Source organism: Vespa velutina, chromosome 13, assembly GCF_912470025.1.
Source record: "Vespa velutina chromosome 13, iVesVel2.1, whole genome shotgun sequence".
Lineage (NCBI taxonomy): Eukaryota > Metazoa > Arthropoda > Insecta > Hymenoptera > Vespidae > Vespa > Vespa velutina.
Genome location: NC_062200.1, coordinates 4,097,555 through 4,125,317, shown reverse-complemented (window position 1 = coordinate 4,125,317; position 27,763 = coordinate 4,097,555). Strand labels below are relative to the sequence as shown.

Here is a 27,763-nt window from a genome sequence, read left to right as displayed (position 1 = left end):
AAATTAGCGAGCGAATTAGCGAACGAGTAAACGGATGGATGTGTAGGTGGAGATGAACGACGAAACGAACGAGTAAAAAAGAGAAAGCTAGATAGATATATAGATAGATAGATAGATAGTTATATAGATGAAAAGAAAGAAAGGAAGACGATGATATATGTTAAGGTTTCTTAAAAAAAAAAGGAACAATTTTTGTCTTGAAAAACCTTCGATAGTTTTTAGGGTGGTTTGCTGCTTCCGGCAGAACGACCAATACGATTTGGAAGATAAAAATAATCGACAGGAAAGTAGAAAAGCTCCGAGGGAACAGGTTTCTGCGAGCGAACGAACGAACGAACGAACGAAACGAACGAACGAGCGTGCGAGCACTCCCGTCCGTCTCTTTCCCTCCTCTTCATCCACGGTGAGACGCGAGTGCACGACTCGACCAGACGGACGGCCTACGGTTGCTTTCAGGTACGTGCCTTGACCCTCGTGCCCTGTTCTTAACTCCTTAGAATTATAAACGCTAGATCGCAACGAAAAATCGCGGACGTCATATAGCCAATATAATTTTGATAAAGTAATAAAACGTTTTTTATCGGGAAAAAGAAAAGAAGAAGGGAAAAAAAATATTATCTTTCTTTATTCATTACGTATATTTCTCTCGATAATGAACTTACCAAGAAAATATATTGTAGATTCGATAAATGAATTGTTTTAACTCTTCTTAGAAATTGTTTCCTTTTATAATACATTCGATGAAACTTCTTTCTTTCTTTCTTTCCCTTTTTTTTTTTTTTTTTTTTTTTTTTTTTTTTTTTTTTTTTTTAATCTTTGACCTCGCACGAAGTTCGTTAAACGTTTGTTAATTTCGAATAAAACGAAAGATCTATAGAATTAATCTATTAGATGGGGAATAACTTTTTTTTCTTTGCAGTAGACAAGAAGTTATCGTTCGTTAAACGATAAATTTTTAATTTATATCGTTTCTGAATTGATTTTTTTTTTAATTGAGTTTTGTAATTTCTAATTATAGTGATAATTATTTAATATTTTTTTCGTCTTCTTTTTTATTTTCTTTTCTTTTTTTTATTTGCGCTAAGCGTTCTTTCGTATCGCACTTAGAGGCGGTTGTGTTCACCGGGGCTTGTTCAAGGAATGCGCAACATGTGGCAGGCAACATGCTATTTTGTACATACGCCCGATGCAGCGTTCAAAGAGTTACGCGTAATGTCGTTTGCAAGATGTTGCATGACAAAAATCGACGCCATTCGAATACAGGTTATATCAAACCTTCGATATATACATTTGATTATATTTTAATTTCCTTTTCTTTTTTTTCTTCTTTTGTACCACCTTTATAGTACAATATTTTAGTAAAATATTTTATAAAATCGTTTAATCATAATTATTAATCAAAAATTATAAAAAATTTAAAGAGAAAATAATGAAATATTACAAGAATTGCAAACGAAATTGCAAGTTGAAAGAAATAACTCGATCGTTTATAAAGGGGAAAAAAAGAAAAAGAAAAAAATAAAGAAGAAAAGAAAAATTGATTTCGATTGATTTTTTATCTTTTAATTAAAGACAAAAAATAACTTGATAGAATTTTCTTATAAAGACGTAGGAACGATGTATGTAGGTCAAGTAGCCGAAACTGGACGAAGGTTAGCTTCGAACCCTTCTTCGCATATGGAAAGAACCTAACATCCAGAATTTATCAATGACATCGATCTTTTACCTTAATGTAAAAGTTAATTTTAATTCAACGACACTTTCATTTTTTCATTGAACTTTTTAATAACCATTCATCAATTGTGAAATAACAGGTTATAAATAACAAAAGAATTTTGCAAACGTTCTGACATTATATCTAATATTATTCGCGATAATAAAATTGTTTCGAAAGTTTCATCGAATATTTCTTTAGACTACATTATAGTTATTAATATATATATATATATATATATATATATATATATATATATTTCGAATCATTTTTAAATAGTAGAACAGAAAAATCTTTTCGATAGAAAAAAAGTACATATACATGAAACATACATATATACATATATTGATGCGCATAAAATATTAGTCACTGCATACGTACGTGCACTTTTAGATTGCGTAACTAACTAGCTAGAATTCATTTTCTGGGATACTAACGAAAATAAATCCAGCACGAATATCAATTTTTATTTTTATTTTTTATCTCTCAATATATATATATATATATATATATATATATATATTATATATATAATATATAATATATAATATATATATATGTTATCAACTTATAATTCAAGAACAGACAAGTTAATAATTTTTTTTCGTTTTTCAATCGATATAATTTCTAAATGATATTTCAATTTGAATATATATATATATATATATATATATATATATATTAAAAAGATAAAATTATAAGATATTTTTCAAATCTATACATATATATAACATATATATGTACATATATACATAAAACAACGAGCGTCGTTTTCTGTTAAAACCGCGAAGCCCCTCGGCGGTAGACGCGTGTATAACCTCTTCCGCTTAAAGGTCCCGGCTACGGGCCTGGGCCAACGATGCATGCCTCCTCTCTCATATACTGCACGGTCGTCGAACGAGTCCAAACGCACCTTAACGTAGCCCACGAGAGAAAACCGTTCGCGCGATCGTACTACGCGTGTCTCCTTTGACCTTGCTCCGGCTGCAGTTTCGTCGAAAGTAGATTTTGCCCTTCGAACGTGTGCCCCGTTCGTTCCTTGAACCGCGGGGGAGCTTACCTCATTGTCTTATTTTCACCTGCCACATTTTCGAAAAGGCAGTATGCGTTGTATTAGGTTAACGCGCTTATTCAAAACACACACATACACGCACGAAAAGAGAATTCATATCAAACGACGACGATTTATGAGCTAGACGTAACCACAAAGAACATTTCATACTTTTTAGATACGACGAACGAAGATTCACCGACGAATTCTTTTCTTTTCTTTTTTTTTTTTTTTTTTTTTTTTTCCTTTTTTTTTTCCCCCTTAACCGTTCGTAATATGAATCTCTTTCAACGTTGAATATTAATTATGCCTTCGCAAATCATTTTGTGTAGCATTGATGATGAATATATATTTTTCATATTACGAGATAACAAGGCGAGAGAATTTTATAGCTTGCCTTTTTTTTTCCCCCTACATACGTAAATACGTACATATATCACGTCGAAGACACGATCTTTCGCGATTCGCGCGAAAAGGGTCAACGTGCTCACCGAAGTATTATCGACGAAGCAAATCGTCTCGCGGAATACATTACGAAATGCAAACTAAAGTATCTGTCTACTATGTATGTTAAGAATATCTATTTATTGTCCGATCGTGTCCAATTTGTAAAGTTTTCATATATATTTACAAGATGATATGAATATTTAATCTTTCTTTTGATCGTAACAATTTTTTGTCGGTGATAAACGTTATTAGAAAAAAAAAAAAAAAAAAAAAAGAAAAGAAAAGTTAGGTTAAGATAAGCATATTGAAAAGATTTAACTTGATATCTTAACGCTGTAAACGTTAACGATATGCTTTGTGAATATTTAGTTGAAAAAAATGTTGGAAATGGTTGGAGCACGATCGATATTTAATATGTAGGGATCGTAAAAAGGTAGCGACGGCCCTGGCCTCTAAGGCGGGGCTCGTCTGTGCCGCGAAGAGAGAGGTAAGAGGTTGAATCGGATTGGATTGGGGCGCAACTCGCAAGCAAGCGAGCAAGCAAGCAAGCAAACTGGTTTGGTTTTGTGGGGCTTGCACCACTGCATCGCTCCATCGGCGAGGCAGTCCAATTTATGCATTACGGCTATGTAGGCACTACACGATATCAAAACTCTCTGCGCCCGGGCCTTACAACTCCATTTACCATCTCCGTTACAATATTATCAGAATTTCGCAAGTGCCTACAAGAACTAAATTTGCTGTAACCAACGTCCACATTTGGGTACATACCATCATCCACTTTGTGTTTAGTCGGTTACTACACGCACGTTCGTTCATTCGCGCGGTGAAACAAAGGAGTCCAAGTGTGTTAAACGATATAATATATATATTTCGTGAAACGCGTCGCGATTGTGGTGTTTGATAATTATGAATTTCATACCTCGCAAAAGATCGTGACTGTTTTTGTGTTCGTCTGTTTCTCTAATTTGGTGCTTCGCTTTACGCATTTTGCAAAATTTAGTTATTGTGAAGAGTTTCAATCCCGTCAACAGGTACACATCATTTTAATTGTATGATTTTTATTTTTTTTCCATAATATTATTTATTCCCTTATCAGCAGCTTCAAACGAACAGAGTGCAATTGCCAAGAGCTGTGCTCACGTATTTGCTTTTTTTTTGTCTATATGTGGCGCTTTCGTCTCTCCGTGAGGTTATATAGTGCTGGAGTGCATCGTTCGATCCTCGCCTTGTGATGCTGTCTCTTTCTTTTTTTTTATCTCTGCTCGCCCGCGTTCGCGCGAGTCGTAGCAGCAGAGAGAGAGAGAGAGAGAGAGAGAGAGAGAGAGAGAGACAGACAGAGAGAGAAAGAGAAAGACGACCGTGGCAAATTCCTATCTCGTAATTATCGTTTTTCGAAGGGAGAACATTTAATAGTTCCTTCAAATGATGATTATTTATCAAAAGTAAAACTTTGTGTAATAATTTGTAATGCAATAATATATGCCTATATGTTTATATTTCAATATCTATCTCCTTGGAAATAATTTTTCTTTCAAATTTACATAATTGCAGACTTATATAAATTATATTCGTAGATTTCATCATAAAAAAAAAAAGGATCATTAGTAATTTTTAGAATTTTTCTCTATTCATCTCTTCGATCTTTGTTTTGACCTTAAATATTGTTAAAGAATACGCGAATTGCACACTTTCATTCCATTTTCTGTACTCGATCAAATAGAAACAAAACCATGAACGTATTTGTATTCATCTTAAATTTTCTAATAATTTCAGTTTGTTATGAAATGAAAAATAAACGAGTTATATTCTTTTTTTTTTTTTTGTTATTTTTTTGAAAAAAGAACAAGTGCATTTGCAAGCAGATAAGACGTGTTGATAATTGAAAAGTATCGTTTCAATTCTAACTCATTAATAGAAGGTAAAAGAAATAAATAAATGATAATATAATACTGCTTCTACATTTTGATATTTTAATGTTATAATAAAAAATAATTGATAAAAAAGAAAAAGAGATAGAGAGAGAAAAGTCATATATAAGAAATTAATTCGTCATTGATTTTAATAACATTGTTGTTGCATGCTATTAACAATTTTCAACGTGAATAATTTACGCGCCGTATTAAAATTTCGATCGAAATTGTAAAAGGAAATTAGACAGAAGTTCTTTATGTGAACACACACGGCTTTGAAAGCGAGTAACGTCTTCTCCGACTACCCGTCACCCATGGTTCGTTATTTCGCGAGCGTACGGCTCAACTTTTTCTCTTCTCACGGTTTTCGCACGGGCCAATCAGAATTTACGAGTGCGCCCGAAAGAAAATGGCCAACCTCGTGTCGCTGGGTTCGAGCGTATCTTTGCGCGTCGTTTTGTGAACCCCGTAGTCCGCAATCACGTTGACGTCTGTCGCCATTTCCTCGCTCAGGGGAACCATTCGTTTATTTTCTAAGGTAAATCGTAAAGCTTTTTGATAACGAGAAAGCACGATTTTTACATTCCATTATATTATTGTAAGAAATTAAAAAAGTGCAATAGAAAAAAATTCTTGTGTTCCGAGACGGACGAAGTAAGTGTTATCGGATGTGCAAAAGTGTATCGCATTCACCGAGATGTGTGGATGCAGCTCCATTGCCGGCCGGCGAATGCCTATGAAAAATTATAATCGTTTCATTTTGTGCGCGCTTATCTTTCCTAGTGATAGTGAGGATCTTAGAAATGAATTGACCGCATTGATTGGAATTTATTTATTGAATTGGTCATATTTTTCATGCTATTTTTTTTTTTACAATTAATGATTCGGTAATTCCTATGTGAATTGTGAATCTTTCGATGGAAAATTCATAAAATCAAATTGAATTTTTTCCATTAACGAAGTTATAACCGCCATTGTAATATATCATCCTTTGAAACCTTATCTAACGATCTATATGTTAGCGCGGGAAAATTCTATGTATCTCTAGTTCATCGATCCGCGTTTCGGTGTTGTATGGATTTTTTATTTTTTATGTTATTGTTTTTTCGTCTTACTTTTTATTCCTTTTTCATACACATGTAAGTGTATATATATATATATATATATATATATATATATATATATATCTTTTTTATTATTTTTTACATATTATGACTCTATTTGAATATACATGGAGCGCATTATGAGAAAAAATTGTTTATTTTTTATTTAAAGAATTATATGTTACAGTATTTAGATACAAAAAAAAAAATATAATAATGATATTATTATCACAAAGATATTCGATGGTTTTATTTCATTCTGTTATTATATTTATATCTTTGTTTCTAGCAATATATTAGAATAACAATGATTAACGAACTTATGAAAAATCTTTGTTTTAAATTTATTGATAGTATTCTTATATTGTATAAATAATAATATTGTGAAGTTTTTAAAAGAAAGCCAGCACAGGTGTTAGTACTAATATTTACAAGCTTTTATTACATATACAGTGTGTGTTTCTATTAAATTCAATAGTTTCTGTCATTAAATTGAAATATTTGTTTGAAAGTTTATGGACAGAAATGCTTATATTATTAGAAATTAAAAATATTCTTTTTTATAATTTTAGTTATATTCTCATATTCTTTTATTTTGTAAATATTATTCGCCTGTGATTATTTCGTTTGTGAATTTTATGTATTGATATTTGTACAATTTTTTTTTTTTCTAATTTGAAAATATTTGGATTGTAGCTATGGCCGAAGGAAATGGGGAAATAAAAATGGAAGAGAAGCAGTCGAAGGAGGAAATGGAATATACAGAACGGACAGAAGATTATACAAAACTAATCCAATATGGATTAGATGAAAAAGTGGCTGCCAAACTCGATGAAATTTACAAGACAGGAAAACTGGCACATGTGGATTTGGATGAAAGGGCATTGGATGCATTGAAGGAATTTCCAGTTGAAGGAGCTTTAAATGTACTCACACAATTCCTTGAATCGAATTTAGAACATGTGTCTAACAAATCAGCATTTCTTTGTGGCGTAATGAAAACATATAGGCAAAAAAGTCGTGCTGGTCAAGGTACTGGTACAAGTACAACATCTAAAGCACCTGATGAGGATAAAATCAAGGTAAATTAATTCTTTCCTTATTGAAAGTGACTATTATCACTTAACAAAATACTACATGAATTAAGAATTTTAGATGAACATAGCATATTTTTATATTTTCATAGTAACGAATGTTATTTAATCTGATGTATATTTATTCATATTTTTTTCTACATTAATTTGATATAACTTAAATAAGAAATCAATATAATATCAACAATTTGTATAATAAAAAAAAGTATTAGATATTACACTCTGTGGACAAAATTCAGCCATAACGGAAAGGTTAATAAAAGAAAATTGCAATAGAATTATATTTTTCATTAATTGATATTATAATTATAGATGATACTTGAAAGAACTGGTTATCCATTGGATGTAACAACAGGACAAAGAAAATATGGCGGACCGCCACCAAATTGGGAGGGCCCGACTCCAGGAACTGGTTGTGAAGTAAGTTTTTCTCTTTAATATAAAAGTTTTAATTATAGATAAAATATCATTGCATTGATTTTTATTATAAATAAAATTTAAATATTACACTATTTATTTGTGATATAATAATTTATATTTATTTCTATAAAGGTGTTTTGTGGTAAAATCCCAAAAGATATGTATGAAGATGAATTAATACCATTGTTCGAAAAATGTGGGAAAATTTGGGATTTGAGACTGATGATGGATCCTATGTCAGGTTGCAACAGGGGATACGCATTTATCACTTTCACTAACAGGGATGCTGCTCAATTGGCTGTCCGTGAGGTATGTTTATATTTTTTCCTTATTATCCTTATCTATTGTGTAGGTACATGTTCGTAATGTGTACAAATTGGTTATTTTTTTTTTTGCTCCAGTCAATACCATGCCGCTATGGATATTGGATTTTTTGTTCCTTTCTTACAACATTTTTAGAAATGTTACAAAATTGTTATTGCTACCAAATCACGTGTTCTTTCGAAATGTTTATGAATTTGTTGTTGTATGAATCATATTAGTAGCTTTTATTTAATTCTGAAAAATGTTTATATATATTGTGTGCATATATATGCATCATATATATATTTGTTCTTTTTTCCTTTTTTTCTTTTTCTCTTTTTTTTTTTAAATATATATATATATTTAATTATATATATATATATAATTAAATATATATATATATAATATTATATATATATATAATAAATAATTCATTATATCACATCAAATTTGAATGCTTTATTACATATTCTTTCCTTTTTATTTCTATTATTTATTTAGTTATATTAAAAGTAATCATATTTAATGAATAAAACATTAAAGAGGTGTCGACGTGATATTACTAATACACATGTAGCTTTTATATAGTTATTTAAATCACTAAACATTTCGAACGACTATTATCATATCCCTATGTGGCTTGTTCTGTGTTCTTCATACCTCTTAATTTTCCTTGTAGTGGTATATTCAAACATGTGATTTAACATAATCTAAAATTTTAACTTCTTTTTTGTTAGGAACAATCCACATATCTGTTTCTTATGTATATGTCCCTGACCATTTATTCATCTTTAAGTATACAATTATTTCCAACTTATCCCAACATACAAATAACACTGAAAAATGTATATTAATTATATCCTACGGATAAGTTTCTTTTTCCAGCTCTCCTCTTTGCTCAGTGGGCAAAATTGGGAGTGGAGAACCTTCCTGAAAATGAAAATGAACAAAAAAAAAAAAAAAGAAAAAAAAAAAAAAAAAAAGAAAAAAAAACTGTGTCTTTTGAAGTCTAATTGGTTAGGGGTATATTTACTAATTGGTCAAAACTCATTGGACAGTGACAATTTTTGTAACAAAATTTAAAAAAAAAATTGGTAGGCTTAAAATTTGTTTACAGGAGCACATGAACGCCGGTTTCCTATATTGTGAAGACTCGAGCGACAAAGCGCATGCCACTTTCTCGCTTTCATGGATCTACGCCATGTTAATTTCTTTACTAAATTGCACATTTTGAAATTCTTCCCAAATTCTACCATTTGTCGTAATTACTTAACCACTCAAATTGTATCATTGGAACAAAATTAGGCATGTGTCTGTTTTCTTCATCCCACAGCTCGATAATCACGAAATAAAACCCGGCAAGAATCTGAAAGTAAACATTAGCGTTCCTAATCTACGACTTTTCGTGGGGAACATACCAAAGTCAAAAGGCAAAGAGGAGATCCTGGAGGAATTTGGTAAATTAACAGGTAAAGTGAAATTCGAGGAGTGTGTACCTACCTACCTACCTATACCTACCTGTCTACCTGTATTGTAACTTAAGAGTGGTAGCTTTTAAGTAGTGGTTGTAGATGGTATGGAACTATGGAGCATCCAAACGATCATGCGACTGTGTGATCTACAAAACCTGCGGCACCTTCAGATCTGGTCAGTCTCCTTGCCTCTCGGTTTATTAGTGAACAGTAACACCTCTCTGGTCCAAGTCTTCTTTCCTCGCATATTTAGGTTGAGTTATGAGTTATCTGCTTCCTACTATACACGCGGAACCTTACTATCCATCTGCCACCTCATTCCCACTTTCTGCATCTGGTTACTTCATCGAACTTATATAGTGCTTCTTTGCCTTCTCTTTGGGAAGGTTCAAAAAGAGGCGAGGAAATGGAAAGAGAAAATGTGGAAGCTATACATTAGATTAAGAATTTCTTTGAATCGACGAAAAAAAATGCTGTGCTGTGTTATTGCAATTCGCAATATGCAAATGTGATTCATGACTAAGCCTCAAGCATGGGGGTATGGGAGACCTGCGTGGACCGCTGGGGCGTTTGACTCGCTAACAAACGGACAGGCACTCCCACCCACCCTGTATAATATCAATCCTCAAATTTATTTCCATCCTGTAGTCCCATAAAATTTTCATTAGTCCTCTGTACAATCTCCCTGAAGGTCGCTTCATGAAATCCCACATTCAGACAGCCAATAAGCAGGTGAAATTATAAAAGGCAAGCTTAATTGGCACTCTCCTTCCACATTATTCTTACAGCTGAATGATTATGAGATTCGGAAAGGGAAAAAGATTGGTGTTACCGTATCTTATAACAATCACCGCTTGTTTGTGGGAAATATTCCAAAGAATCGAGACCGAGATGACTTGTTCGAAGAGTTTACAAAGCACGCACGTAAGTTGACAATTGTCCTTAAATCAGCAAGCAGTAACCAAATGAAGTTCTGTGGGAGAGATGAAGGGACAAATATTTATATATTAATGATTGGCTGTCTTGATCCAGTTCGTAGCAGAGGTGCCAGGTGGGTCAAGTCTAGCCCTCTTGCATTACTATATAATTACAAAATTGAACAAATCGGTATTTTTAATACTAAATTTTTATTCGATTTTGAAAGGTTTATATACTTTTCAGTGTGGTAATGCTGGTAAAAAAAATCTACCTTCATAACACTTACCTAAATTTATTTTTAAGCTAAATGTGAACTCTTCAAGTATGAAATTAATAATTTCTTTATTGGTATATCATTCATTTCTTATATACATTGTAAATATGGATAAAATATTTGAGAAAAAAATTTTTAATACAAAATGTCCCACAACCAAGGGAATAAGACAACTTTATATTTTTGAAGCTGTTCAAAATTATTCTAAAAATAATAGGAATACGTCGTATAATAATTACATAATATTGATTTCTTTTTTAAAGCAACAAACAAATATTATTTATAACTAGCTAAACACATGACTATGCTTTTGGTTGTGTTTTTTTTTTTTCTTTCTTTTCTTTTCTTTTCATCTGTCATATCTATCTTTTTTTATCACTCATAACATTCATGAATGTCGCTTAAAAATATTAGCAATTTTTAAATATAAAAATATAGATTTCGTGTTTTCATAAAAGTCCAATTCATTGAAGTCATATTTCCTGAATCCAGTGTGTGTTTAATAAAAAGAGCCCATATATAGATAATTAATCCTACTAAAGATGATGTTCATATTGTTTTATCTTTTCTGGGAAAATTTAAGTACAGTTTAGGGATTTAATTGGTTTTGGGACATATGTGATATTGTTTTGACAAAGTATGGCGTATGGTTCACAGATCTAGTTAAATGATAATACAGTCATCGTATCCTACATAATATCCACAGTACACTTATAAAATAATTTAACAATATTTCGCATAGGAGCACAATTGCATATCGTGGATTATTAAATTTATTTCCTTAACGCAGAGTTGTTGGTTTCAAGTTGAAGTTTGTATGAATGGTTTACATTTTTTTTCTTTTTTTTTTCCTTAATTTTTCCTTTTTTTTTTTTTTTTTTAAGATGAGTAATTGATGAAACAATTTTAATTCGTGATTATATTCTACGTGTGCGTGTGTGTGTGTCGGTGTGCGTATGTGTGTGAGTATGTGCGAGAGTATGTATCTTGCATGAAATCTCAGAATCTGGACACAGAGAGGAGATCTAAAAAAATAATATATGAAAGGAAAGGGCCGAACATAATATAATGAGGCATAGGAATGAATCTATCAATCAGTTTCTTTTTAAGTATTTTATATAATAAAATAATGGATGCAAGGCATCTGTGAATTTATCTTTATTATAAAATCTTATATAAGATATTATCTTTCAATTATCTTCATTGATCTTACTTTGACGCTTATTTAATTGATGCTTGTAGTATTTTATAAACATTCATATCAGATATTCAATGAAAATTTTAAGGATTATGCTTAAACATAATACAAAACTATTTGTGTAAGGTGCCTTGTTATCCAAATAATAGTAAAGCTTTTAAACTGAGAGGAAGGAGAAGTGAGCCATCTTGCAGAAATGGTTACACTAATTAATTTAACTTTCATACAAGTGTAATTTCTATTTAACAATTCATTTGAGTAAAGGAAGACTTAGTAAAACTACTATCATTGATAGCTGTATTTTGTTCTCACCTTGGTAATACATAGTTTATTTTGAAGAATTGAATTGAATCAGGATTTCTTTGAAAGACTAATACCTTGCTTTTATATAAGTTAGTATAAATATTTTTGTATTTATGCTATAATCTATGTATATTCATAGTGAGAATTATTCAACATTTGTTAGCGATAAGATTGTTGATTTTTATTTAATGATATTGCCACATTGTGTAAAACATGTGGGATATATGGGAAGGACTTTAATTCCAGCGTGGTAGACATTTTGAGTATTTAATTCAATCAGTGCGGTGCATGAAAATTCTAATAGCATGAAAAGACATTTTTGTACTTAATGATACATTCAAAATATTTAACCTGCATTATCAATCATGGGTTTTTAAAATTTGTGTATTGAATTAAATATGACAAGTTATTGATGAAAAATTTGGGGTGTTTTCGACGTAGTGGTAAAATTCTACAGAATATTCTGAAAGGTTATATATGGAGCTTGCAATCTTTCCTTTTGTAGTTAATTGAACAACATCTTTTGCAGTTTAGTGTGCTATTTTTCAACCCACAATTTTATGGCTTTGTGTTTGTGTTATAAAGCAATATGAGTTTAGTATAGTAAAATGATGAAAAGATTAACTTTCTAATATTTTTAGGCTTTATCTGTGAAAAATAGTTTATAATACAATAATTGAACTAGTAGTCAAATTCAAGATATATACAGTTATGGAAACAGTATCTTAACCATCTGTTTTGCTCGTATTCATGTTTAGGCAAGTTATTTCGCATGAGTACTTTAACTTTCCATAAAGTTAATTGTCTGTAATAAATCTTGAGCTCTTTTTCTTACATTCTGAAGATTCAAATCGTGAACCAAAAGCACAAATTATTCTGTTTTTAAAATAAAAGAAATAATATAAATAGTAGTTAAAGTGAAGTCTAATAAAATAGTTATTGTAGGTCATACTAATGTTATGTTACTAAATTATGTGGAAATCAATGTGGTATAAGAACTAAATAGTAATGATAATCATGTCTTCATTTTCATGCACAATATACAGTCAATGGCTTTTTATAAATATCTATGATTATTCTAACAATTTTTATACAGAGTACACACTTAAGATTTTTTGTATATTTTGATATGGGACATTTACCTTATATGATGATTTTTTGATGATTTAGAAAGAAGGTTTTTCTTATATAATTCGGTTAGTAAAGTAAATTTAATTCTTATTTTATTTTCCATTAAATCCCAAATATTAATAATGATAATCATCTGCTAACATAAATATTAATAATATTGTTATACTATTCTCTTGCCTCATACATTGATAATAAATATGTATTTCTACGATTGTGAAAATATGTCATTTTATAAGTTAATGTCAATTCTAATTTATAGCTAAAGGTAATGATGTAGCAGGAATTACATGATAAAAATTTTTTTATTTAATTCAAAGTATGATACAATATTTTCATAGGTGTTATGTTTTACATAGCTTTCTAGTGTAGAGTTTTCAAGATAATGTGGTAACTTAGTTAAATTTGTTGAATTTTTCAGTTGATATTTGATATTGTTACATTGTAACAATTAAGTTTTCTAATTACGTTTATTCTAGATCAAATAATTCTAAACTTGTCTAAAATTGACTTTTTTTTTTTAATATAGAAATAAAATTCCTTGTATTTATATGACGTTTAATGCAATTTTAAAATTATGTTGCTTTTTATATAATTACGTCTTTTATTATATACAAAAATATAATAAAATTTTCGGCCTATTCCTTGTATTTTGGTATAGTTTCTATTTTTCGTTTGAGTAGTTTTATTTGTTTCGTTATATTTTTCTTTTTTCCCTTTTTTATTTTTTTTTTGTACTTTTTTTTTTTTATTTTATTTTTTTTATTATTTTTTTTTTTTTTATTTTTTTTTATTTTTTTATATGAACCTTATATACGTTTTGTATGATTTCTCACCATACAGCGGGCCTGACCGAGGTGATTATCTACAGTTCACCAGATGACAAAAAGAAGAACAGAGGTTTCTGCTTTCTAGAATATGAATCTCATAAAGCAGCCTCATTAGCTAAACGAAGACTAAGCACTGGTCGCATCAAGGTCTGGGGCTGTGATATCATAGTTGATTGGGCTGATCCACAGGAAGAGCCTGATGAATTAACAATGTCCAAAGTATGTAAAATGTTGTAGTAACATTAAAAGATATTTTTAATCTTGTTATTTTATAGTCTCTGTTTGTGATTTTTTAAACAACTTGTGAACTGAAATGATGTATATGTATAATTATTTTCCAGGTTCGAGTGTTATATGTAAAAAATTTAACGCAAGATTGTTCAGAAGAAAAGTTAAAAGAATGTTTCGAGCAATATGGAAAAATTGAAAGAGTTAAGAAAATTAAGGACTACGCTTTTGTGCATTTTGAAGACAGGGATAATGCTGTAAAGGTAATATTCATTTTTCTGTTAACATTATTGGTATATAAGATAAAAATTAAAAATAATTACATCACGTTCTAGGCAATGAACGAGTTAAATGGTATAGAAATTGGTGGTTCGCGTATAGAAATTTCACTAGCTAAGCCTCCATCTGATAAAAAGAAGAAAGAAGAAATTCTTCGAGCAAGGGAAAGAAGAATGATGCAATCATTGCAAAGTCGTGGCGGGTAAGATATTATTTCTTTATTTTGTATTATACTCTAATATTTATTTTATTCTAGTAAAAAGTATTTTATATGATTATTAAAGCAGATATAACATTATTATTATTATTTATTGTTTCTATTTATTCTTTATTATAGAGGGTCTCCATCCCATCCAGGCATGATGGGAGGCCCAATGCCAGTTCGTGGTCCTGGACAAGGTCCTAGAGGCACTGGTGCAGGTATGCGTGGACAAATGGGACGAGGCGATTATGGTAAGTACTATTTGCTATCAATGATTATTTATTTATTAATTTCAAGAATTTCTGTGTTAACCTATTCACTATTAACGTGTAAAATACACAAGAGTATTTCTGCAAAACTTAAATATCCTCATTACCGTTTAACATATATGTATGTTATCAAAATAATTACACAATCTTTAATATTTTACAAAAATGTTTTGATAAAATTCTATGCAACAAGCTTAAATTGCAATAATTGTTTTATTATGTTTGCAAAGCACTGAAAAAAGAATTGTTGTATCAAGTGTGTGAATATTATTTATACTAAGTTTGATATAACAAATGAAAATTTTTTTATCAATAACATCATCTGAATTAAATAGTTTTTTCTCATAATAATTATATACATATAGATTATGATATAAAACTTTGATAAAGAACTCAAGAAAATAATTTTATAAAATTTTTACATGTGTGTTAAATGTTATAACATTTTTTATTTCAGAAAGAATAATACAAATTTATACCAATATTTTTGATATGATATATTTAATTGAAATATCCCGCATGCTTTTGGGGATTTTTCACTATCTCACTACAGACCTTCGGCTTTACACGCATGATAGGCTCTTTCCTATGCGTGAAAGACAAATATTTATTCAACAGTTCTAATATTAAGTTATTTATATATATATATATTTCCTCGACCACAACTTTTTCCTTTTCCTATTATTTCCAATAGTATTTATTCTGCAGTAAATGTATTAAAAAATGTATGGTTGATTGCTTTCGATACTTTAAGTAAATTAAAAATTTCAAAATTTTAGTACATGCAGCAAATTAACAAGAAAAATTAGTGTAATTTGTCCCATTATAATTTCATATCATACCAATGAAATAACTTCCAAATTGAAATATATTTCCATTTAATAAGGTTGTAGTGAGAAAGTGCTCAGATAATGTAATTAGTTTATGTCATTCAAATTTATTTTATTGTAATGTTATCATTATCAATTATAATGATTTAGTCTGAGCCTATCTATCTTTATGATTATATTATTACTTCTCTATTTGATTTAAAAAAAAATGTTTACTTAAATTATACAATGCTTGATGAGTGATATTAAGTATATTAAAAATTTATGTCTGCAATATTTCTATATCTTATTTACATACATATGTATATATAAATACATATGAATGTATAAGTGTAGCTTAGCACTATAATAGGATCACCTCATTGCCTTACCACTACCACTTCCTGTGACACCTGTTTTCTGTTTTACCAAAAAAATAATTGCATGTGTATTGTTTGTTTTCTATTTCGTATGGTGCCCTAGAGTGACAGTTATTTTGTGACAGTGTACAATCCCGCGCATTGCCAGGGAAATTTGATCTTTTTGCCCTATCTCATTTATGTGAGCGTGTGTACTTTTTTAACTGTGTATGCATCATCAATTAAAAAATCTGTTTACAGCTCTCAAGGAAATAGGTAAGCCGCGGTGTTGAATGATGAATGCATCATTGTAGAGTATCATTGGTAGTCTTGTGTACTTTCTCTTTTTATGTTGACTTATAACCAATCTAAACGTACAGTATAAGGTCATCGAAAATCATTTTCGTTTTTCGAAGTGTCATAATATATACATACATCCAAGTGCAATCTAAAAAAATAATATATACATTTGTATGTATATATGTTCTTTATTAAAATTAACAGATTTGTATGCTCTACTATTTGTACGCATTAAATCGACGTTCCTCCATATAATAATGCTGTATACACAGTACATTTTTAATGCTTTAATGTGCACTGATCATTTACAATACATTCCTTTATAGCACTTTACATTTAACATATGATTGGATAAACGTTTTTCATAAGTAGGATAAATTAAGCCAGAATGAAGAAAGTTATTAATATTATTAATCATATTAATTCGAAAATCTCTAATTTTGGCGGATATATATATATATATATATATATATATATATATATATATATAAAATTATAAATAACTCATTCAATTTTCGATGATCTGTGCAATATACATATATTCTCAGGATATGTGATGGTGGTAGGGTAATCATTGCAAAGTTTCTCGCGTGGAGAATTGCAACTAAGTTTTGTTATAGTTCGTTAATAGGTTTCTTAGTTCTTTAATATCTGTTTTTATTTTTTATTTCTTAATTTTTTTTTTTATATTATTATCATTGTTGTCATTGTTATTATATTATTGAAAGAATCGCAGAACAATGCGATTGCATTATTTTCTATTTAGTATTTCAAAATTATCTTTTCCCGGCATGCCTTTATTACATAAAACAGCATTACTTGAGTAAGTTGCTAATTGGATATATCGTGGCTAAATTTGGGTCTATTTGTAATGTGTGTTTTTATAGATTATGATTACGACTATTACGGTTATGGGGATTATCGAGGTGGCTACAGTGATCCATATTACGATGACTATTTTCGATACGAAGATTGCTATTTCGATTATGCGCCGCCTCCGCCACCTGCCAGAGGGAGAGGCAGGCAGCCTCAACCGGTGGGTCGCCTTTTTTAATGGTTCTAAAGTCGTTTTTGTTCTTGAATCATATTACTTTGATATATCAGCGGTAGTTTGATTGTGGCACAGTGTTCGCGGACTCCTAGCGTTATTGTATATCCACTTTACTACTTTTGCCCAGATATTACTACCCCCAGCCCAACATTTTGTCTGAGCGTGTAATTAACTCTGGCTAACTGATAAGTGCCTAGCTATATATGAAACTCACTACTAATGCAGGGATATGTACACTTGGAATTAACTTTAATTTATATAACATCAAATGCATTGCATCCACAGTATATATATATATATGTGTGTATATATATGTGTATATATATATATATATATATATATATATATTATCAATAGTAGCAATCACTCTCCAGCTTTTACGATCCAAAACAAAGATATAAAAGAAAAGAAAAGAAAAAGAAAAGAACATACACAAGCATTTAGAAACGAGCATAAAAGTAACCATATTAAGAGAAACATGAAAAAACCAAAAAAGAAAAAAACGAAAAACAAAAAGAAAAAAGCTATTAATAGTCCACTGTGAGTGCATTGTATTAAATCCTGCTAGACCCTAACGCATATCAACTACTAATATTCCAGCACTTCGATCGCTAACGTATCCTCCTAATCCGAACACATTGCCACTGTCAAATTGCTTGCAAATCATATCTGAGCCATGGTAGACCCATTCTAAATTTCAACCAAAGTCCAGCCGGGAAAAGCATTTAGAACAATCTAGAAAGAAAAGAAAAGAAAAAAAAAAGAGAGAGACAAGTTAAAGTGAACACAGAAAAATGAAGAAAACACCTTGTGAATTTTATGTCTGTCCTTTCGCCGAGCGTCTTTTAGTGTTGCAGGGTTCCCTAACACTACCCCACCACATTACTATCAACTTCAGCAGAATTCCAGATGTAGGCATTATTAACCCATTCTACACAGGAGCTCGTTATATATATAATATATATGCATATATATGCATATATATTATATATATAATATATATATAGAGTTGTCATCTAAAACTCCGAATCTATATATCGAAAAGAAAAAAGAAAACTTCGGTTGATATTTCTTTTTGCTAATAATAATAATAGAATAATAATAATAATTAATAGAGCAGCGACGTTGCGTCTCGTGGCTCGGATATGATATACTTTTCTATGTCAAGTTGCAGGGTTATCCAAATACCATAAGGGAGCACTTGGGCGCCCTGTGAACACCATTACAATTGTACCATCATTGTTATATATTGATTGCGATCAACTTTTTCTCTTGGCAGTCTCACTAATGCGGCAACGCAAAATGCACTGAGTTATGTGTTTATATTCGATGATGCTGCTGTGTTCCTCGTGTCATGGTTACGTTGTAGCTAGTCGCTTTTCAAATTTGTTCGATGATCATATTATTCATATATTCTCGTGGCCTGTTCATGTGCAGCATCGTTTTAATTTTTGTTTCATTTATTTATTTATTTTTTTTCTTTTCACATGTTTTGACGTAATCGACATTCTGTCAGAATAATTATTTTTGCAATTTTATTTAAAATTTTATTTTATTTTAATTTTTTTTTCTTTTCTTTTCTGGTCTTTTCTTTTCTTTTTCTTTTTTATTTTTCTTTATTTTTTTCTTCCTTTTTTTTTTTTTTATTTTTCTCATTAGGATTCGTTTTTATTACATGCTTTCTTCGTGACAAGGTTGTTTTGCCTTTTATCATTGTACATGTACTACATTATTCTACATTCTCTATGTAAGGGATTAAATCCCTTGCATGTCTCACTATTTTTAAGAAAGTCTTAGAAGCTGCTAGTCGTTATTTGTACATACATTGTTGTTAAATAAATACAAAAAGCAAGGTTTTTTTTCCACGTATAGTCATTTAAATTAATATTAAATTATGTATTGAAAAGAGAAAAAGAGAGAGAGAGAGGGAGGGAGGGAGAGAGAGAGAGAGAGAGAGAACGAGAGAGAGAGAGAGAGAGAGAGAGAGAGAGAGAGAGAGAGAGAGAGAACAAAGACAAGTGTCGTTATTGTGATTGAATCAAGTATAGGCGAACAGCAATAATGTTCAAAGTTTAGAAATTTATATATTATATATAGATCGGATTTTTAGGTCTTATTAGGGTTGCATATCTTCTTTAGGTTTATCTTAATTACTATCTCAACCGTGTTATTTTTGTTCCTTCAAATAGCAGATTAGATGATGTAAATAATGTTTTTCAGAATAGCGTTTATCATCTATTCTCTGTATAAAGTAGTTAATATTAACTACTTTGAATTATTCGAAAGAACTTAAGATACGTTTTTATTATAGTCATTTGTGGATAAGATTTAAAAAAGATGCTCTTATACATGATATATATATATCGTTATGTTGACGAGACGTTCAATAAAAATGATGTCGAATGTTGATATACGCTTAAATGTGTATTTATTAAAGGAAATTCTTCGATAACATTTTTAATACAGTTTCTTACAGGAAATGTCGTAAGGTGCCTTGGTGCCTGAGTTTGAGATTGTATGTTTCCAAGAAAAAAAAAAGCAGTAGAGAAACTACCACATGGATAAACGTCCGTTCCAACGGCTGTGTGTCATATCACGTTTTGTGGATCTTCACTGGGGTCCTATGAGAGCCAATTGATTCAATGTGCCAATTTGATAGCAGGAGGAAAAGTTTTTCGCAAGTTGTGTACGGCAGTATTGGAATAAACTAAAAAGGAATGATCAAAACTATTTGGATATATTTTGATCATATTAAAAAGCTGTTGTATATTATTATAACACGTTGTATTGTACACTGAGTTGTGCGTTTTTGGTGTGGCAGGCCATAGGTAGAAAAGGGAATAAAAATATATATATGTATATATATATATTTATATATATTCATATATGTATATGGAAAATTAATATTTACATATTAGGTATATATATATATATATATACATATATTATATACACATTGTGTACAACTGGTAGTGTAACCAGTAACACGACTTATAGCTCTTGCTTTGCTTCAGTATATGCTGATTTGCTTACGCTTTAAAACACGCCGCTATAACGTTGTTGCTGCCGCTTATAATATACCTTGATTGAATTTTGTTCTAGCTGCCAGTGCAGTAGGTTGTGTCGCTTAAAGTTTCTTCGCCAACCAATACAGTTCGCTTTATCGCTTTACTACATTGGATAACTCTGCTAACTCTACTGCTGTATGTAAAAAGATTTGGTTAGTAAGACCTGGTTTATTAGGTGAGCTCTTTTCCTGTCGCATTCTCTTCCCTTCTATCTATCTGTCTCTACCATATGACCTTTTTACCTATTTCACTATCACTGTCTTTCTCATAAGTGATGCGTGCATACATGCGTATAAATATTCATTCGTGCGTGTATACACTCACTATTGGTATAATTGCATAAAACAGATTATTTTTAACAGATCGGCTGTAAATTACAGCTGACTCTTTTTTACCTTTATCTCTAGAGCCCGGATATTAATATATTTTTATGTATTATTGTCAGACTCAAAAATGGGGTCAATATTGTATATATGATATATGCGATATACATATAAAATGCAGAAATATAATAGGGATGGTGTTAAAAAGATGCATAATGATAATTTTAAGAAAGGGAAAAGTGAGTGGAAGAAATTGGAGAAACAATCAGTACCAGAAGGGGTAACAATTGGGTGTGTTGTTTGGTCAGGCTGGGCGTGGGCGTGGAGTAGTGCCACGTGGCCGAATCGGTGGCCCGCAAACCCGTGGGCCGGTCAGGGGGGGACGCAACCCCGCAGCTACAGGGGCCCGTGGGGTCCAGCGGCTGGCCGCTCGTGGGGGGGTCCGCGCCAAGGGAAGTTTACCAGGTGAGGATGGTCTGTATCTCCACAATGTATCATCTTTTATCTACTTAATTTATATTTATAATCTTTATACTTATACTTTCTTTCATTTAATCTTATATTCCGTTTAATCCATCTTATTATTTTATTAATTAATTAATTTTTTTATTTTTTAATCAACGTCACTAGAATCATTTATTCCTTCCTTGCTTTTTTTCTGTTAATCCTCTTCTTTTTTATATAAGATATGTCTTCCATTTAACCTACTATCAAATTACTATTAATTAATATTTAATATTAATTATAGAAACATTGTATCGGTATGGATCACTTGCTTTTATATTTATATCGGTTTTTAAAGGAAATGTAAATTTTATTTTATTTAAATGTGTTATAAGAAAGGGAATAGTAATATGTTTATGTTGAAGATTATTATTATTTATAATACTAATTTTATATTATATTTCGCATATTCTCACAGCTTACAGCATTAGCACTTCTTGCTAGTTTGCTATTGTATTGATTATATCCTTCTTATCTTTTCTTCGCATAAGGATTATAAAATAAACATTAGTTAATATGTTCAAAGTAGTACAATGCTCGTACATATAGTAGTATTAAATTCTATATATTACATTTATTTATTATTTTTGTATTCAATGAAAAAAAAAAGATGGACGTTTTTGATATTGTTTATATATCGCACAATTTACAGAAAATGTATCTAGCTATATAAATAGCTCCTATCAAGTAAATTGACACATTGAATCTTTCATTTGATTATGTTTAAAAATAGCTCCCGCAAGCTTTGCAATTTAGTAAGATTAAAAATAATTTAAAAAAATAATGTCTAATTTTATTCGCGTTTTTTTCTTCATTTACAGATTTGCTAATGAACAGATTTTCAATGAGCGCAAGATGCTTTTGATGAAAATCGTATAATATTTTGATTTCAATATGATTGCACGTTTCTATTCAATATCACGGAATTCCATATGATTCATATTACAGTAAAAGATTTATCCTGCTTTCCTTCCATCCTGTATTCTACCCATCCGACGTTGATAAGAATCTAGGTTAGTTGTTAATGGACCAATATTATTATTAAATATATATATATATATATATATATATATATATATATATATATATAAAACAATTTCTAATTATACTTTTACATTAACAAAACAAAATTATTCAATCTCATTTTACAATGTAAAAATATTAATTAGAATCATATAGTTATTTGTAATATCGCAATATGATTCTAATTAACATATTTTTTGTTTTTGTTTTTTTTTGTTTTTTTTTTTGTTTTTTTTTTGTTTTTTTTTTACAAAAACCTATTTGCGTTATATCTGAAAAAATTCATATTCAGAAAAATCTCGAAATTTCTGAAGAGGAAAATAGAAATTTGACTTGCAGTAAATAAAAATAATAATAATATCATGAAAGATCTTTTTTGTTGCTTCCCCCGAAATAAAATTCTTTTTGTTCTTTTTTTTTTATTTTAGATATTTTTTTTTTTTAATTAGGAACCTAAACCAACATCATTACGCGAATATTATCAATATAACAAAGAAATATTATCTTTCACAGCAGGTAAACGAAAATTTGACGGGGGTCACCAGAACCAGGGGGAATCTAAACGTCGCTTCCAGAGCAACTGGGGAAACCAACCCCTCGCCCAACAACCACTGGGCAATGCGTACGGATTGGCGAGTGTGAATGGTGGCAGTGGTGGTGGTGGCGGTGACATAGGATTTGGAGGAAGATCTGCAGCGCTCGGCGGCGTTTCTGGCGATGATCACGAATGGTATCAAGACTCATATCAATCGTGGAGCTAACTTCTGCGTGTATGTGAGTGAATACACACGAACATACGTATATTGATATAAACAAAAAAAAAGCGCGTCACAAGAGATATAGAAAGTGCGAAAGGGAGAGAGAGAAAGTGAGAGAGTGAGTGAGAGAGAGAAAGAGAGAGAGAGAGAAAGAGAGAAATAGCATGCAGGGTTAAAAAAAAAAAGAAGTATAGAAAAAAATGAAAAGTTAGCGCAGAAGAGAGGTTTACGACGAGAAAGAGAAATCAATCTGTACTATTAATTCTTTTTAATCGGAATTATTGTAAATGTTTTCACAAGAAAATGAAACAAAAAAAGGGAGAAAGAGAGAAAGACAAAAAAAAAATATAACGGAGTTCGTGCTCTGCGCCACCACCATCGCCCGCTGTTGTTGTGATTATGTACAGTGATGTGCCACTGGGACTAATTATTACATCGGAGTGACCACCCACCCACCCCGTACTATTATTATATTACGATAATACTAATACTAATATTAAGTACCACTACTGCATTGTCACATTGTTTACTGCCAAGTGTTAAAGAACAGCGATGTTGACATTCGGATTGTGATGGCTCGTATTAATTAAGAGAACTCATGGAAGCCTGCGGTTTTTATTATGCGATGAGACTAGATTTTTTTTGAATCTATGCAATGATGAATGAGTAACGTGTGCGTTTTAGATAGAGTTTATAGTTGTGAGGAGATTTTTGAGGAGGAGGAGGTGGAGGAGGAGGGGAGGAGAGGAAAGAAAAGAAACAAAAAAGTTCAGTGTGAAAGTAAATAAGTGTGTATGTAAGAGGCACAACGTGATTGAAAAGGAAACATAAAGCGCCAAAGGAATGGTAAAAAAAGGAGGAAGAATGTTTAGGGGCGTGGTTAGATAGGAAAGGCGCGAGCCATTAACGAGTGAATGAGTGGGAGAGAATGTGATAAACGTATGTGTGTGAAATCTTGAACGAATTCGCTTATAGAGCGGGGATTAGAAAAGATGATAATAATAATGAAAGAAAAAGAGAAAGAGAGGCCGAATAACAGTTGGAAGAGAAAGGGTGTCCTTTAAAAAGGAGCGTGTCTTTTTTGTGTGCGTATGTGTGAGTGGTAGAGCGCGCCAAGCGCGCGGCTAGACCTTCTATTGTTGGTCTATAAATGTGTACAGTCAGTGAAACTATTATTATTAAGGGTCGGGCAAGCTTTGCGAAAGTAGAAAAAGCGAAACGTTTGTTAGCCAATGGCTCTGCGGGTATCTCCCAGGTTCGTTCGGTTATGAGATATAGTTATGACGAGAAAGGAAAAAAGAGATCTATTTGGTCAAAAGTATTGCTCATGATTGAGGAAAAAAAAAGAAGAAAAAAACCCACTTGTACAGTAAATTTTTTCAATGGCAGTATCGGAAGTATAGCGAGGGTAAAACTCGGATCTAAATTATATTTGTATTTATTTGTTGATGTGTTTTTTATAATGAAAAGAGGAAGTTAAAAAAAATCCGTTGACGGCTAAGAAAAAAAAAAAAAAAAAAAAAGTAGGGAGAAAAAGAAAGAGAGAAAGTGGATAAGGAATTCTGGAAGAAACCTTTTCTAATTTTTTAGATAAAAAAAACAAAAAAAAAATAAGAAGAAAAAGAAAAAAAAAAAGATGTTAGTTCGCCCAATTATTTTTATTTTATTTTTTATTTTTGCCAAATGCACAGAAAATGTTTTTAACGATTGATATTGACTGGCTAGAAATTTGATGATTTATAGTTATGAATCGAAGTAGGATTACAAAATGTACGCAAAAGTTTTAAAATGCATGAACACATACAGCACACGTTTTGAGTGTTGACTTGTTGTTATTGTTAGCCTGTTAGTTAATTAGTAAGAGTTGTAAGTGCGGGCTGTAGTTGGTCCCTGTCCCTGGAGCCCAGACACCCCCTGTTCTGGAGATTATTTGAAAAGGACAAAAAGAGCATACGCAAAACAATTTATATTTTACACGCACCCCCCGAACACGAAGTTAAATAAAAGAAAGAAATAAAGAAATAAAGAAATAAAAAAAGAAAAAAAGAGAGAAAGAAAGAAAGAAAAAAGGAAGGAAAAAAAAAGAAAGAAAGAAAATTATAATGGACGACTGCATATCAAACCTCTGCTGTTTAATTGCACACTAATGAAACGTGGCTATCGTATTATAACGTTAGCCTAATTTGATATGAAATAATATCAGTAGGATGGACGAATAATCATGCGATCGAAAGAAATCGGTTATAATGACGTGTATCCGCCATTGACTACCCGAATAAGATTTATCTGAATATCGTGTTATGAGAAAGCACATGAGATAAATGGTCTTACACATAACGAAAGTATGAAACAAATAGACGTAACCATGGACAAAATGTCTGGATGATAATCGATTGCTCGCAAACCCTCGTATTTATGAGCATTTTGTTAATTTTTATTCATGTTTTACTTAAGTCTAGTTTTTTTTTTTGTCGTCGTCGATACCGTTTTGTTATTGGCGATTTAAGCAACATCTAGTAGTAATCATTAACTTCTCCTCTCCATTCTTACTTCCTGTCCCCAATTCACGATCATTGTTTAAAAAAGAAAAAAGAAAAAAAAAAAAAGAAAAAAAAACTACCAATCCCAAGATCAAAAATATTACATTAATAACCATTGCCATCTTTCATTCCTCCTGTCCCCCTTTTTACTCATTATCCAATTACCGTATTTTATATCTACCTACCTATTCTACTTACCTACACACATCCTATTTATAAAAGCATAATATCGAGGATATAATACTATTAATATTAACAATATAATAAGGATGATATTGCTAATCATACTGAGTGGGTTTTTGTGACATGATAATATTTCAATATAAAAAAAAAAAAAAAAAAAAAAAAAAAAAACAAAAAAAAAAAAGTAATTCTGGTTTCTCCGAAATTGTAAGTAAAGGATGATGGTATAAAAGCAAGGAAAAAAAATATATTGTAGAATGGCAAAGATAGAGAGTTTCGGCTTGCGGGGGCAAGGAAGCTTAACTGGCAAAAGCGGAGGCAGTTCACGGTGACGAGACTTTAGACTGATCTAGGTACTAGCGTTACGATATTGGCCCCGCCCCGGCTTATAAGGCGCCCCAAAAGTATCACTCACCTCCTCTTTTATACTCTTACCGGTGTGGCAGCTGGGGTGCCTGGGGGGTTGTCGGTCGCATTTAGGATAATGCACCACTGTGGCTGGCGATGCTATGGCCACACACGCGCCCTTTTACCCGGCCAATGCCCTAATTCGCGGTTTACACATCCTTGGGAAACTTGACTCTTTTTGGTTGGCCCGTATCAGGCGGATGTTGTGTGATTTTTGGGTCGATCAATTTATGTTAATTACGACCCAAAGACGTGTTTTTTAATTATATATAAATATATTATATATTATATTCCTGCGAATATGCATTTTGTGACGTGATGTTATTTAGCAGTAATAAGAAAAGGAAAAAAAAATATGATGAAACAAGGGAAAAAGAAAAAAGAAAACATCTAAAAAAAAAAAAACAAACAGAACGAACGAACGAACGAACATGTTATGTTTCGCGCCACATGTCAGCTCCACGGCTATATCAAAAATCGAATAGACCAGAAATTTTTACAACCAAAAATTCTTATCTCATTACTGGATCATGTTGTTCAAATTTATATATATATATATATTTATATATATATATATATTTATATATATATATATAAATTTCTTTTTTTTTCTAAGTTATCCATCTACCAATTGCTTTGCTTTTTTTTTTTAATTTCCCGCAATTTAAAAGTTGCCTCTAATTTTAGTGTGACGTAGTTAAACATAATGATTAATAACGAATTTAAAAAACAATGTTAAAATGGTTCCTTTTTTCGGGCTAGGAGCTTGATTTAAAGTGTCAAAGATTTTTGTGTATGACCAGATGTATTCTACATGTCTCAATAAACAGTTGTATGTGAATTACCTTTCATAATCACTGTTATCAGTTATTTTCATCAACTTATACTTATCCATCTCTTATTCCCCCCTCTACCATCGCATGATTAATAATAATAATAATAATAATAATAATAATAATAATAATAATAATAATAATAATAATAATAATAATAATAATAATAATAATAATAATAATAATAATAATAATAATAATAATAATAATAATAATAATAATAATAATAATAATAATAATAATAATAATAATAATAATAATAATAATAATAATAATAATAATAATAATAATAATAATAATAATAATAATAATAATAATAATAATAATAATAATAATAATAATAATAATAATAATAATAATAATAATAATAATAATAATAATAATAATAATAATAATAATAATAATAATAATAATAATAATAATAATAATAATAATAATAATAATAATAATAATAATAA

At 30.6% G+C, this 27,763-nt stretch overlaps 1 protein-coding gene across 19 annotated transcripts; it reads left to right on the top strand.

Moving 5' to 3' along the window:
• The first annotated feature begins 303 nt into the window (after positions 1-303).
• On the top strand, positions 304-27,326 carry LOC124953573 (heterogeneous nuclear ribonucleoprotein R). 19 transcript variants are annotated; one of them, XM_047505106.1, is made up of 13 exons: positions 304-456; positions 6,925-7,310; positions 7,635-7,742; positions 7,875-8,051; positions 9,379-9,514; positions 14,182-14,387; positions 14,510-14,659; positions 14,732-14,877; positions 15,013-15,128; positions 16,576-16,590; positions 17,502-17,650; positions 21,365-21,530; positions 23,097-27,326. In XM_047505106.1, exons 2-13 carry the CDS (start codon positions 6,927-6,929, stop codon positions 23,342-23,344), a joined length of 2,001 nt encoding a protein of 666 aa, XP_047361062.1. In that variant the 5' UTR covers positions 304-456; positions 6,925-6,926; the 3' UTR covers positions 23,345-27,326. The 19 variants fall into 19 exon arrangements, 17 of the variants coding, with proteins under 17 accessions (XP_047361062.1, XP_047361067.1, XP_047361065.1 ...); XR_007102262.1 differs by lacking the exons at positions 304-456; positions 23,097-27,326 and adding exons at positions 3,743-4,246; positions 20,768-20,885 and having other exon boundaries at positions 21,365-21,464; XM_047505111.1 differs by lacking the exon at positions 304-456 and adding an exon at positions 3,743-4,246 and having other exon boundaries at positions 21,365-21,521; positions 23,100-27,326.
• Positions 27,327-27,763: the final 437 nt, after the last annotated feature.